The following is a 14,441-nucleotide window of genomic DNA, read 5'->3' on the forward strand; positions in this document are numbered from 1 at the left end:
AGCAGGCATGAGGAATCTGCCTGGGCATCCCCATGGCATTTGGTCGAGGAAGATGTTTTAGCCCCCTTGGTAGCATGCCTGTGGAGGGGATTTCTGGGGGAGGTTGATCGCACAGCGTTCAGCGCTCCACGGCGGCACCGCAGCAGCGTGTGCTACTCCTGTTCCACTGCGCCAGCCCTGCAGTGACAGTGGTCGCTGGGTGAGTACATGGCCAGTGCATCCCCACAAGGTAGCTGTTCTTAGGGCTGCTGCCCAATTTGCTTTGGTCCATTCTAGTATGGGAGAAACATACTGGTTGTATTCTGATCAAAGGATATTCTATATTCTAACCAAACAGCCAAGCTTATTGAATCCCAGCAGAGGTTAGCTCAAAAAGAGCAGGATTGGGGGAAAATAACATTGCTGAGTAGCTCACTTACCTGTGGAGCCAAAGCTCCAAATGTAAATGTGTTTTTTCTCCTATCTCCTGCTCTGACATGATTAGATCTGGGCTTTGGTGGCTCTGTAGGAATTGGAAAGCGTTTTCCTGCTCTTCCTTTCTTGTCTTTCCCTTCACGCAGGATCCAATTACACTAGACAAGTGCTGTGTGTTACGGGGGAGCAACGCTGGCTTGCCCGCAGAGACTCTAATGCCTTTTCCTCTGTGGGATGCACTGTGCAGGCTGGAAAAACAAAAGGGCATTTCAAATACAGGTCTTTGGAGAGAAAAGAGCGAACAGAAGTGTTCAAGATGAGCATTTCTGCTTTGTAACTGCCATGGTCAGATCCCATAGGCTTTAGTTAGCTACTGTCATCACACAAGATGATTGTGATGACAATCACAAGAGATTGGACTTTACTAAACATTGTGGGTTTGTAGTGTGAACCAGACAGTGATTGCTGTTTATATCCTCGTTTGCATTTAATAATGTGCCAAGATTTACGCTTCCCAGTGAAGTAGCTCCTTGCAGGAGCATTGGGATATGCAGGTATAGAAAAGTGGTGTAAACACACTGACTTTCCTGAGCCACCTCGGGAAGATACTCTGGGGGAGGAGATGGGATCTGACTCCCATCCCACAACCTGAACCCGAGGTGGGAGATCAGCTCCATTTCCCTCTTACCAGCACATCCCTTCTCCTTCCCAACTTCCCATGCTGCGTGAGGTGGGGGGAGGGGAGGGGGTTGGAGGAAGGGAAAGGAGGAGAGCAGCACTTTTATCGAGCAGATTAATTTATTAAGCATGTCAGGACCAATCTGCCACCAGGGACAGAGCGCACTCGGTGGCAGCACAGGCCGGCAAATCGAATCAAATCAAGATTACCCTAGAAATGTTTCAGCAGTTTCTTTATAAATGAGATGCCGTGGTCCTGTGCCAGGCATCAGCCCTGCAAGTCACTCTGCCTTGCTTTGTTCCTGGCAAGAAGGTGTTTGATTTCACAGAATCATAGGGGTTGGAAGGGACCTCCAGAGATCACTGTGTCCAACCCCCCTGCCAAAGCAGGTTCCATAGGACAGGTTGCACAGGGAGGCTTCCAGGTGGGTCTTGATTTGCGCTTGTCATTTCCATTGGCTCAGGAAGCCCCTCGTGTCTTTTCCTCTCATCCGCCTGGCTGACCTAACGATTAGGTTTCTGGGGGGGGGCACTCTTTGCCCCCTGTCCATGTTTGAAGTTGCAGGCTGCCCTGCAGGATTCAGTACCACTTCCATAGGGCATCCCTAGTGCCGTGCTTCCCATTTAACAGCTGCCAATGAAGAGGGAAGCCATTTTCCCTGGGAGAAAGCACGCTGCAGTTCCCAAACGCAGTTCCCAAATCATTGTGTGATTTTGCACTGCTAATACAGATTTGCTGGTTCTCTGACATTGGAGTGAGGATTCAGAAGGTGCGGGAGCCCATAATCCGGAGGGACATCGACCAGATTAAGGAGCACCCCTCACATACGTGTGTCCAGGAGCACAGTGTTTTAGTGAAGTCCTTTAAAATGTTCTCACTGGTTTTAAGGCTGTGGGACTGTGGCATTTTTTGGCGCTGCACCAGCTTCAGTGTGATTTCTCCTGCTGTGCCTTGATGGTCCCTCCCCTGGCAGCATGGCCAGCACACTGCACACATCATCCCATCCTTCAACAACGCATTAATCCCAAAACCCCAGGGCTGTGATTGCAGTGGCCGTCTCGACCCCCAGCAGCACTTCGCTGGGCTCTTGGGAGACAAGCTCCATTGATCTGCGAAACGCTGTCTGCGCAGCGCTTGGGACCAAGGCAACTCATCAGGGTCTTCTTCCAGTCCCTGCCTCTGCCTGATGATTTATGAAGTGGGAAGGTAACTCACAACCCTGCGCCGCGGCTTGCAGAGCACAAGGAGCTTCTTGAGCTGTCCTCCGTATGCTCTGAAGCAGAAACGTGGACTTTGTCTTCAAGCATCTGCCGTACGTAAAGCCTCCTTCACTGCAGTAAATCACAGCAAAGCAGTAGCATGGTTGAAATTGTTTCTTCTAAATTATCAGGCTGTCAAAATCCTCATTTTAATTAAAAGCAGGGCGATGGCTGCAACCGCAGCGGGGTGTCCCAAGAGCCTCTGCCCTCCAAAGCAAGTGCCCCACTGCCAGAGCTGTCAGAGGAAGGCAGTTAGTTCCCTAGCATAAAACTTGATGGTTCTGGAATTTACTTCAGTATTTCAGAAAGCTCGATCAAACCCACAGCCAGAAATGTTTTTGGTGCCGGGATCATTAATTGGGTTAATGCTCCATCGACCTTGTGTTTGTTAATGGGCATGTTCAGGGCATGAGGGGAACCTCAGCCGGGGAAGTGGCATCTGAGCTACGGATGCTGGTGATGCTGTGAAGCAATTCGTGCCTCAAAGGGCATTCTCCATGGCGGCGGTTGGTACCCCGGTACCAGAGTGGTCGTTACATTAAACATATGGAGATCGAAGCTGAAATGATGGGGCGCTGGCTTTTATACCACCTGCCGTACTCCCGGGGCTCCTCTCCCTGTGGAAACCCCACACCAGCACCTTTCTATCCCTACAGTAACATCTGCAGTGGTGTCACACACCTTGGATGTAGAAAGGATTTAGTATTTTATTTCCAAGTGGATCAACCCTGGGAAGACTCACATGATGCCATGCCCTGCCTGCTCCCCATGCCAATCCCACATGGATGTAAATACCCACTCAGTGCCACAGAAGCAGGATCAGTGGACATCTCTGCACAGGCACCACATGGAGACCCACAGTTCCTTTTACACTGAGGTATCTGGGAACATGCTGGCCGAATGCCTGTTTAATTCTTGTGATTTCTTGTGCCTTTGTTGAGAAAAGCAGGTTGTATTTTCCTTACAGCTCCCTAGATAAACACCCAGTCTAGGTTTTAAGTATTAGATGTAAAGACACGTGACAGATACAATGTTAGGGGTGGTGATGATTGTCTTGTGACTACAGAGAGGGCATCAGAATACTCTGCAGCCCTCTGGGGCAAACCCACGTTTCCGAGGTACCGGTTAAAAGATGTTTTATTGCTTAACTGCCCTTAGTTCTGCCGCTTTTATTGTGACACAAACCTATTCAAGTCACGCGCAGCCCTGCTGCAGCAAGCTTTGGTCCCAGAGCTGGGACACCACAAGTTTCCAGTCTCCCCCTGCCTTGGTGTTAGAAGACTGAAACACAGAGTCGTGTTTCTCAGAGGGAAGGGTTTGTGCTGTCTGGCCCCAACATCCCCAGCTTTGTGCTGTGGGTTTTTGCTGCCCCTGAAGCCAGCCCAGTTGGAAATCTCTTGGGTGCCACTGCTGCAGGGTTCCCCCGTAACCATCACAGGATGCTGTGTGGTAAGGAAACCACACCGGCAGTTGCTGCCCCACAGCAGTGCCTCACTGAATCCCAGTGGATTTCCTTTAAAACTTCTTGGGGGGTAAGAAAGGAAATCCCACCAGTGCAGAGGCACTGGCTGACGATGTAGCTTTGAGGGGCAATAAAGAAAGAAGGTACCTGGTCCCGCTGGTGTTCCTCAACGGGGCTGGCCGCAGGCTTTCCGAGCTAGTGATCTTCTTCTGCCAGGAAATGTTGATTTGATCAAATAGTAAAGTGTGACAGTAATGGACAGACTTTATACAAAATGTAGCCAAAAAACCTACAGCCTTCAGTGTGGCTTGATTCAGCTTTTTGGGTTATTTGGGTCCACTTTGTGCTGAAACGATTGCAGTCAGCCTTGGCAAGGAGGGCAGATGAAAACCCTGCAGTTAATATTTTAAGGAATTTCATCCTGTGGGACATTCTGCTTTTGCTTTCCATTTTGGGGTTATAGAAAATTTCCGCAGTTCTGTGAAATGGAAATCCCACAGGTCTGAGGTTTCTCTGTTCCTCTCCCTGTGAAGTGCTCAGTAACTCTCCAGTAACACACACACCGACTGTCTCACCCTGCAACTTCTGAGTTACGCTTTGCTCTTGTTTCTTGTGTTGCTGAGAGATCCATGTGGTCTTAGTGTGGAGTTTCTCATACCTGGTGTGTATTGAGTAGACCCAGAGTAATTATTTTTGGTGGGTTTCCTCATCTCTAATAGTGTTTCAAGCACCATGTGACCACTGAGTTTGTTCATTTGAAAAATTAAGAGAAAAAACCCTACCAGAACATCAATATTTCAGTGGAATTTTAAACCTAAAAGTTTTGATAAAGTTAACGTGCCTTAAAGTGTTGAAAGAATGGGATTATAAGGATATGTTGCTTTTGTTGTTACGGCAACCAACTTTTAAAGCTGCTCCTACGGGTGACAAATGACACAGTGCTGGTTTGGTTAGCCTTTTTTTTTGTTGTTTTTTTATAGTTTTCCATTGTTTTGCTTTTGAAGAATTTGGAGCAGCTGGCACTAAACTAAACTGGTATTGTTAAACATCTTATGCTTCTCTTAAACCTTTAGCTGGAACTTTATTTTGATCAACTGAGGGATGCATGTATTTTTCAGGCTGAGTAAATATAATTTCTACATCATCGATGTGGAGAAGGACCTCGGGGTCCTGGTGGATGACAAGGATGGCCATGAGCCAGCAGTGTGCCCAAGGGCCAAGAAGGCCAATGGGACCCTGGGGGGCATTAAAAAGAGTGTGGCCAGCAGGTCGAAGGAGGTGATCCTCCCCCTCTACTCTGCCCTGGTCAGGCCCCACCTGGAGTATTGTGTCCAATTCTGGGCTCCCTGGTATAAAAAAGACAGGGATCTCCTGGAGAGAGTCCAGAGAAGAGCTACAAAGATGATTAAGGGCCTGGAGCATCTCCCCTAGAAGGAAAGGCTGAAAGAACTGGGGCTGTTCAGCCTGGAGAAAAGAAGCCTGAGAGGGGATCTGATCAATGTTCATAAAGATCTGAAGTGTGAGACACGGGGAAATGGCCAACCTCTTCTCAGTGGTCTGTGGGGACAGGACAAGGGGCGATGGCCTCAAGTTGGAGCACAGGAAGTTCCGCACCAATATGCTGAAGAACTTTTTCCCAGTGAGGGTGACAGAGCCCTGGGACAGGCTGCCCAGGGGGGTGTGGAGTCTCCTTCTCTGGAGATATTCAAGATCCATCTGGTTGCCTCCCTGTGTGACCTGTCCCTGGGAACCTGCTTTGGCAGGGGGGTTGGACTTGATCCCTTCCAATCCCTGGTGATTCTGTGACGCAGATCACCATCCTCTACATTTCTCGATGAACAACGTGTGGCCGCGCTGGTGTCTTCCCAGCTCCTGCCCTGTGCTTTGCCCATTATCGGGTTAATTAACGCGGTGATACACACGATAGCTCCGCTCTCTCTGCACCGTCTCTCTGCTGTGTGGGTGAGGCCAGGGATACCGATGTGCGCTCAGAAGTGTGGCCATGGCATGGACCGGCGTTATTTCATGGAGCTCTGTGTAGCTGGTGTGCTGCAGCAGGAACCCCATTGCTGCAGCTCATCTGACCTCTTTGGTCCAGGTCCTAGGGACAAGTCCTACCAAAAGATGCTCAGCCCCGTGCATCCGCAGTGCTTTTGTCAGGTAGCAAGCAAGAGATGTTTTTGTACAGGTGGGTGCATGGGAAGGAGTCTCTGGGACCTGAACCTCCTCCAAAGGAGAAATCGTGAGAATTATTTGTGTGTTCCATTCTGTTTCGTTCTCTTGGATGGTGGTAGGGAGAGAAGGGCTCAGCCCTGGAGTAACGCAGCCATCAAACAGCCCAGCATGATGCTCCCCCGCAAGCTCAGCATCCCTTGTCCAATATTAAGGACACCAGAGTGATTTGGAGGGCTTCCCACAGAAGAGGTAAACCAGCCCCTCTGAGGGGTGATGTTTGTGAATTGGTGTTACCCACGGTGGCCCATGGAAAACACAGTGTTACCTGCATCGAGGCATCAGTTTGGGCATCAGTTGCCTCTTCTGTCATGACATAAAAAGAACCCCACATGGTATGCTGCTGTCAGCATCCATGGGGAGGTGAACAACGTGTCAAATGATAGTGCATAGATGGACTGAAACCTGATTTTTTATATGCAGTGATATTGAGTCAGCTCTGGTAATGAGCTTCTCACCCAGCTGAGGCATCCAGCACTAGTGCAGTTTGCAGAACTCCTTCCCCCAGGAGGGATCTGTGGGCTACCAGAAACAATTAGTATCTTTTTTTTATTGTTTTTATGGGGAGAATGAGACTATTCAGCGTTGGGAAGGAATTCATAACAGAAATTATATAAATTCTGAGGCTTCCAAGTGTAGACCGAGCTCTAAATTACAGGCTTCAGGAAGAAATGTTCTGACATACTTTCCTGTCTGTTGTGTATTCCTTGTGACTAACTCTGAGTAATAGCTGTTTTGTAGACAGGTTGTAGATCAAAACTGGAGCAGATCCCATAGGACGCTACTGGAGGGTGCAGAGTGATAAATGACATCTCTTCCCATCCAGCACCGTTTCTCACCACCTATCTGATGAGTTTCTTCAGCAAAAGGCATGTTTCCAGGGTAATGCTGTAATGGGGAAGCACAATAAACTTCCCTCTTGGCTTTTGTATTACAGGGGGAGATTGGTTGGTTTAGTTGGTGTGGATTGTGGGTGCCAGCCCATCCGTCTGTCTGTCTGTAGCTGCTCATTGCCTCCTGAGGTCAGGAGGCAGCTGCCCAAGTGCAGGCTTGGTTTTGATTCGCACAATTCGTAGTGTCTCTCCTTCTGACACAGGATGAAGTTGGGTGGTCCCACAGCTAGAAAGTGGGGTTTGGTGTGACCCAGGTCTCAGAGTAGCAAACACAGAATCACAGAGTTACAAGGTATTTTGTGCTCTTTGAGGACTACGGTCTGAAATTTCACAGCCTCTTCTCCTGGAAAGTGTAGATGAAGCACAGACCCCTCGCGCCCCTTTGCTGCAGCTGGAAAACTGCTGCTGCCTGACACAGCTGGAGTTTTCCATCTGATGCAATGGCAAGGACCAGTTTTTCTCCCCAAGGTAGTGCTGTTTGCCTTGGCCCATGCTGAGGAGTTGGGGTGCAGTGTCACGAGCACAGCTTTGAATACCTTGAATGTCTCACAACACGAGAAGATAAATGACTTTGGAGCACAGAAGTTCCACACCAATACGTGGAAGAACTTTTTCACAGTGAGGGTGACAGAGCCCTAGGACAGGTTGCCCAGGGGGCTGTGGAGTCTCCTTCTCTGGAAATATTCAATACCCATCTGGATGCCTTCCGGTGTGACCTGTCCCAGGGAACCTGCTTTGGCAGGGGGGTTGGATCTGATGATCTCTGGAAGTCCCTTCCAACCCCTACAGTTCTGTGATTACTAACACATCCATCACTTACATTCTGATTACTTTGACCAGCCGTGCTTTATGCCCTTTTTCCTTAGAAAAAATAGGATTTTCAGACATGCACAGGTTGTGCTTTGAGTTTATGCATAATGCAAATGAGGGGGTAAGGTAGCTAGAAGTGAAATGAGAGGTGAGATTGGCTGTTTACAAGGCAACCCTTCTTTACAAGACTTCTTTTTTTAATGCTGCACATCACAGAGATTTCAAATTTTAAATCCTTACGGACTTCTGCAAGCACGGCCCTGGGAGGACAAAGGATGATATATACTTAACGAGGCTGTAAGGTATAGTAGTTTTAAAGACAATAAGCACAAGGTCGTATTAGGGCAAAACAGTTAATTACCCACTTCATTATTGTCAAGGTTAATACGGTGTCTGAGCGTAGAAGCTGTTTTTCATCTCCTTTTGGAAACAAGACAAGACAGCATTTCTTACAGACAGATCCATTATAGCTTATCACCGGAGGACAGACCGCTACAGAAACACCATGAAGGATGTCTCCTGTCACCGGGCTCCAGAGCAAATGCCAAACTTGTCCGGAGAGGAACGGCAACGGAACGAGAGCTCCAGCTTCAGAGCCCCGCACTTTAATCCGCAGAGATTGCGCCCCATTGATTTTAATGTATGACGGTAACGGCAGCGTAAAATTCCCCAGCGCTCCTTCATCTCCTGGAATATTGATCCCTCCTAAATTGCACCATGGGCTGAAAAACGTCCTTTAATAAACATGGGGTATCGACCGCAGCAGATCCCCGTCTTTCCGCGGTGAAGCCGGTGAAAGCTGCACTGCGGTAGGGCTCCGTCGCTGGTTCTCGTGCGTGCCAGGGTGTCGCGTGGGCTCCCGTTATGTGACCTCAGCAGAAACAAAGGCTTCATAAATCTCAGCCCATCCACCTTTGCGGGTGATGCTTTGCTTTCAACCATCTACTTTACCTGCAGTGACTTCAAAAATTCTATAAGTAGGAGTTCTGAGACCAGTAAGTGATTAAAAAAATTTTTTTTTTAAAAAAAACTATGTAAATTCAGACAAGAAAAATGAAATTCCCTCTTTATGTGGAAACACAAGTTGTTTTTTCAGTTTCATGAGCTGTTTTTGGTTCATAAAGCCTTTAATACTGCAAAAACAAGCCCAGCGCCTATGAAACTAATTACCAGGAGAACTGTGCTTGTGTCACCGTTGATGTCGCCTTTCTCTATTACATCTTCTTACCATGTTTTTGTGTTGCCATTTAAGTTAAATCTAGGCTTTTCCTTCTCTTGTGATTCCTGCTGTTGTATTTCAGTCCCCGGAGGTTTCGCGCTGCTCGCTGATGCAGCGCAGAGCCCGGCGATGCAGTAACCGGAGCCTACGTTCTCTAACCAAGTCTCCCCACATCAGCAGTTTCTGGTCAAGTCATACCTCTGAACTTGGGTTCATTATGCTTTGGGATTTGGGAATCTTGGGCCATGATTACAGCAGTTTTTAGTCTCCAGCTTCTTTTTAGATATACTGTGTTTCACAGGGAACCTGGGGGTACTGGCGCTTGGCACATGCTTTTGTTGTAGGAAGAAACTTCAGGACAGGTGAACATGGCCCAACGTGTGCTTCATTCTTTATAAACCTATTCTTGGGGTTTACTTTTTTAATTTTTTATGCTCTCTGGGCATCCTTACAGAGTCACTGCACTTATTCCTGTTACAGAAAAATGCCTGCTTTGAGATTTTGATTTGGTTTTTAAGCCTGGTGAATGATGCTGACCTGTCTCTGCCCCCCAGGGAGGCATCTGCTGTATTCTGGATTTGTGTATAAACATCTTAAATTCTTCTGAAATAGGAAGATACTCAATAACATCGTGCATTTCTGAGGGTCCCAGTGAAGTACTCCCTAAATCATCTGATCCACGGACACTTCTGTTCCTCTGATGGGAATAACGTTGCATGTTTCCTGGGAAGAAAACCAAGCTCGCACAGGGTGATGTAGCCAGAGGGGCATCTCACCACCACACATGTCCTTATGCATAAAAAGCCAACGGGAGTTTTTTACTAATAATAAATAATTACAATAATTAGTTGTTATTAATAGTAACAAAGCACTGACTATTCTGTAGAAGATGTGCCCCTGGGGTGGGTAAGTTTTATCCTCTCTTTGCACTGGCCTTTTTAATTTACTTGTAGAGAGCCTGGAGCTAATTGAACTCAGAGCCATCACCCTTGCAAGTCATCGTGTGCCAGGGCTGGGAGGAGACAAAAGGGGTTTAGACCTTAATCCCCCTAAATTCACCCGTGGGGTGAACTCTGAGGTCCCAGAGATAACTGAGATTGCTTCATCAGAGTTGGGCTTTTGTGGCAAATGCTTCTTTTAATTTTTTTTTTAATGATTTTTTAGGGGAAACTGGAGTTTCCTGCAAGATGATTTTGTTATTAGTAGTTTTTATAAATCCTCATAATCAAAAATGTGGCTTCTAAGCACACCCTCGCCTGCAGAAGATCCCCAAACTGCAGGATTTTGTCACTTATGAATTTACCGACGCACAAGCCCTCAACTACATTCTTCTAAAGCATCCTTCTGACGTGGGCTTAGGTACTTGTATGCGCTCCTTCCACACACACACCCAAACACCACAGGCATCTGTATGATAAAATCTTGCTTCCAGAGAGCATCTGCTTGGAGGAGCAGTGGGAGAACCCCTCTTTCCCATATCTGAAGAGGCGCTGCCTCTAGCTCCAGGGTCCTTTTGTGTGAGCAAAAGGCCGGATGCTCCAGGAAGCCTCTGTTGTGAAAGCCAGTCCCACAGGGAGTTTAAATTGGCATTTTGCTCCTTGGCATGCGTTTGCACCCGGGAAACAAGGTGGCAGGGGGGTATTTCGGTTTCCTTTTCAATTATAAGCATTTCATTGTCCAATGTTGCTGGTTTACTATGTGATAATTAAATATGAATGATCACTCAGTCGTCCTGACAAAGAGGCTGTGGCCGAATAAAACCAATTCCTGTTGCCTTGCTGAGTGGCTCTGGAGGCAAAAGGAGTGGTCTGTTTGCTGTCCCTTGTTTTTGCTGTCCTATTGTCTCGGGATCGCTGGCTTCAAACTAGCAAAGTAGGTGAGTAACGATGAACATAAACCAGAGCAGGGATTAGTGTGAGGTCGGGACTGCTTTGCTTGAATCCCAGAGTTGCCTTGTACTCAGTAACAGGGATGTACATTGCACTTAATTTTGGAGGGAAGTGGTTCACCTTATTAGTGATGAAATGCATATTTTGACGAGTTTTGAGCCCCTGTGTGCTTTCAAGCACCACGCCTGGAGCGGAGACTCTGCTGTCAGCATTGAGGGCTGTTGGCCAGGCTGGAGACTGCGATCGGCATCCATCGTGCCATGGTTGGTGTCCAGTGTGCTGCTGCTGCCATGGGATACGCCACATCTGATGTCCAATACACCACAGTCAGTGTCTGGTATGGTACAGGTGGTGGCTGTGGTACAGTTGGTGTCCTTCTGGCACACAGGGTGGGCAAGCTGCAGCTCACAAAAGGACATCTTCTTGGGGCAACCACTGCGACTCTTTAAAAACTCATCAAGTTAAATAAGATACAGTGGCAGAGAGCCGAAGTGAATCAGCAAAGCAAATGTGTTTTCAGTAGAGCTGTGCTGATTTGTGGCTCTGGCTTTTAATCTGTCCATCTTGTTCTTGTTGGGGCGTTTATATCCTACCCCATGGGAGTCAACTGCTGAGAAATGGATGCAGCCATGTGTTATGTCTTCAGATGGTACTAGCTAAAACAAAAGTAAGTCTTTCTTAAAAGAGAGTTGTAACCAAGCACTGCTCGCCTCTCATCCCACCAGGAACACCAGTGTTTCGGGGAAAAAGGAGTAGGAATGGATAGGCAGTGGGTTGTGGGCAGTCAGAGGGAGCAAGCTGATGTCTGTGCCTGCTCCTACACACTCATCATCCAGGGCTGGGTGTACTTTGAAGTATTAGGACACAAGTAGGATCGCTACTGCTGCCCCACGTGGCATCTGTGATGTGGGTGGCCCAGAGCTGTGATTTTGCATGGTGGTTTGCTGGATGCTGTGTAGTTCAAGAAGGAGGTGTAGTTAAGTATTCTTTCCCACCCCCTCTTCCCCAAGTGTCTCTAACACTGAGTTAACCAAGAGGCAATCCTTGATGGCAATTCTGCTACCCAGGAACATACAATTTTGTAAAAGTAACCCAGACCCTTTGCCTAGTAAACTAGGTGCTCCTTTCCATTCCAATGCTTTGCTAAAGTGACGTGTCAGAGTGACTGCTGAAGGATTTCCGTTAGGCTTACCGCATAAATCGGGCAGCTTGGCCTGATGTAGGCAAGTGAAGAACAGCAAAGGAGAAATAAGCAGTGATTTTAAATGTGCCTGTGTTGGCTGCTGAGCACACGCCTCTTAAACCAGGCTTTTTAAGGGCATCTTGGGGTTGCATGCTAACTCTCAGCTTATGATGTACACTGAGTTTAACCCCTCCTTGTATATTATTTCTCCATGTCCTGTTGTAAGTGTTTATAGTGACTTTTTCTTTCCTAGCAGTGGGTATTTGGAGGTACGTGACTGAAGAACATAACCCATCCCCTACGGGGACCTCTGGGTGAATCATATACCTTTCTTCTCTTGGTCAGATCATAAATGAAAATCAGTATTTAATCAAAGCAATTTTTTATTCCCAGACTATTGTTAGAGGAAATAAGCCTCGAAAGGATACTTCAATCAACGGCCTGCTGGAAGAGTTTGACAGTATCTCGGTGACACGCTCCAATTCCCTGCGGAAGGAAAGTCCTCCCACCCACCACCAAGGAAACGCCAACCACGTGCCAAGGCACCAGGAGGAAAATGGTTACATCACATATTCCCAGTACTCCAGCGAGTCAGACACTGCGCCAGACTATGTCGTGGAGAAATATCGTGACAAGAGTCTGTATGGGGAGGAGTTAGACAGGTACTACAAGGGGAGCTATGCTGCCAAGCAGAATGGGCACATGATGCAGGTGGCTTCCCGAGACATGTATTATTCGGAAGTGACGCCCCTGCAGTCAGACCTCTCCAGGTTCCTCCCAGAATACCATGGGCACTTGGAGACAAAGCCCAAACCGCTGGAATACGGTGGCCTAAAGCTGGAGTATCAGCGAATCCCCAGCGGATCCTCCCTGGACTATAGAGATCCCTTTCCTTACGTCCCATCCCGATCATCGGTGCAGAGCGAGTGCCCCAAGGAGCGGCTAGAGTACAGCGACGGCGACTGGGGACATGGCCTGGGCAAGGAGGACTATGACAAGAGGCCAAAGTCATCCTATGTGGACCCGGCGAGCCCTCAGCCAGCGATGAGGCAGAGGTCCAGGTCGGGCTCTGGGCTGCAGGAGCCAGCCATGCCCTACGCAGCGAGCGCTTTTAAAGCACACCATCAAGGACACTCCTACAGCTCCTACACCTACCCCCGCTTGTCTGAAACTGCATCAGGCATCCCAAAGGTAACGTGACATCCTTGGTGGCAGTGCTGCCAGGACAGGGATCAGCCTTTCCAGAAGGGGAGTGCAAAATTTAAGCTCATAGTAACAGTAAAGGGCAAGGAGCCATGCTGGGGCACGTGATGCCAAATGTGGCCAGTAACAACCTGCGTGGCTGCTTCTTAGTGGGTGTGAAAACTCACCCACTTAGCTCAGGTATCTGAAAATGGATCACGATTCAGTGATGTAACTTCAGAGACAATTAACAGGCACCAGTGGGTTTAAAGTATTTATTAAAAGGGAGGCATGAAGACGCCCAGCTCCCAGGGGTTTTACTTGTAACCCTGAGTTCTTTGGCAGCTTTTGTGGCATTAGCTTGTGCACCCGTGCCACGCTCTGCAGGGGGTGAGAAGCTGCTCTGGTTTGTGTCTCAGATGCTTTTCATATTTGAATTGTTACCATGCAAGGCTGAAACCTCGGTGTCTTAACACACTTTGCTGATGATGACAGTAGGGGTTTACCCCTCTCCACTTTGTTTTTGAGCAGCGAAATGAAGTCAAAGCAGCTTCCCTCACCCAGACATTTTAGATGTGGTTTATAAAGAAGTATTCTGGTGCAAGAAAGCATTTTAACCAGGATATCTACAAGCTGCTCCTCCACACAGGTCTATGGCTCACTGTGCCTTTTCTAAGTCAAGTGAGGAGCATAACCCATACCAGCTGCCTGGGATAGTTACCTGTAAGTGTTTGTTCAGTTAAGAGAATAGTAATGCCTTTCTTTGCGCCCAGCTATGATGGTGACCTGCTTAAACATCTCATATTCGGCAAGAGGTGGGTTTTTTCTATGGTTTAGATTGCATTGAACAGTACCGAGTTCCCCTGGCAACCGGCACCGAGATGATAGCTCCTGTTTCCAGGGCTGGAACAGTCTTGGGTTGCAGTGACTTACCAGACACGCTGAGGTAGGCAGCTTGTCGGGTCGTGAGGTCCGCTCTGCTCTTTAATGATGATTTCAACCCTGTTTCTTAGTGTAGACTCAGAAGTCCCAGGTCTCTGCAAATCCACTGCAGCCCTATGCTGCAGGAATGCCTGTGTCTTCTGGCCCAGGTTGTGGCTGCTCTGCTGGTTCTGGGGTGCAGAGTTACAACCGGTACCCTGTGGTAAGGGGAGAGTGATGGAGCGATGTGCTGTTATTCCACATGGCATTAAAACACAGAGCTGTGCTTTGGAGTTGG

General features: G+C 48.0%; 1 protein-coding gene across 1 annotated transcript in view; it reads left to right on the top strand.

Annotated features, from left to right (window-relative positions):
- PAK5 (p21 (RAC1) activated kinase 5) overlaps nt 1-14,441 on the top strand; it is a gene marked incomplete at both ends in the record, with an annotated part of 40,481 nt that overhangs the window by 10,035 nt on the left and 16,005 nt on the right. The window contains one exon of the mRNA XM_084261914.1: nt 12,434-13,231. Coding sequence (XP_084118040.1) covers nt 12,434-13,231 — 798 coding nt within the window. The remainder of the gene's footprint in view (nt 1-12,433; nt 13,232-14,441) is intronic.

The sequence above is a fragment of the Gallinula chloropus genome (assembly GCF_964237585.1).
Source record: "Gallinula chloropus genome assembly, chromosome: 3".
NCBI lineage: Eukaryota > Metazoa > Chordata > Aves > Gruiformes > Rallidae > Gallinula > Gallinula chloropus.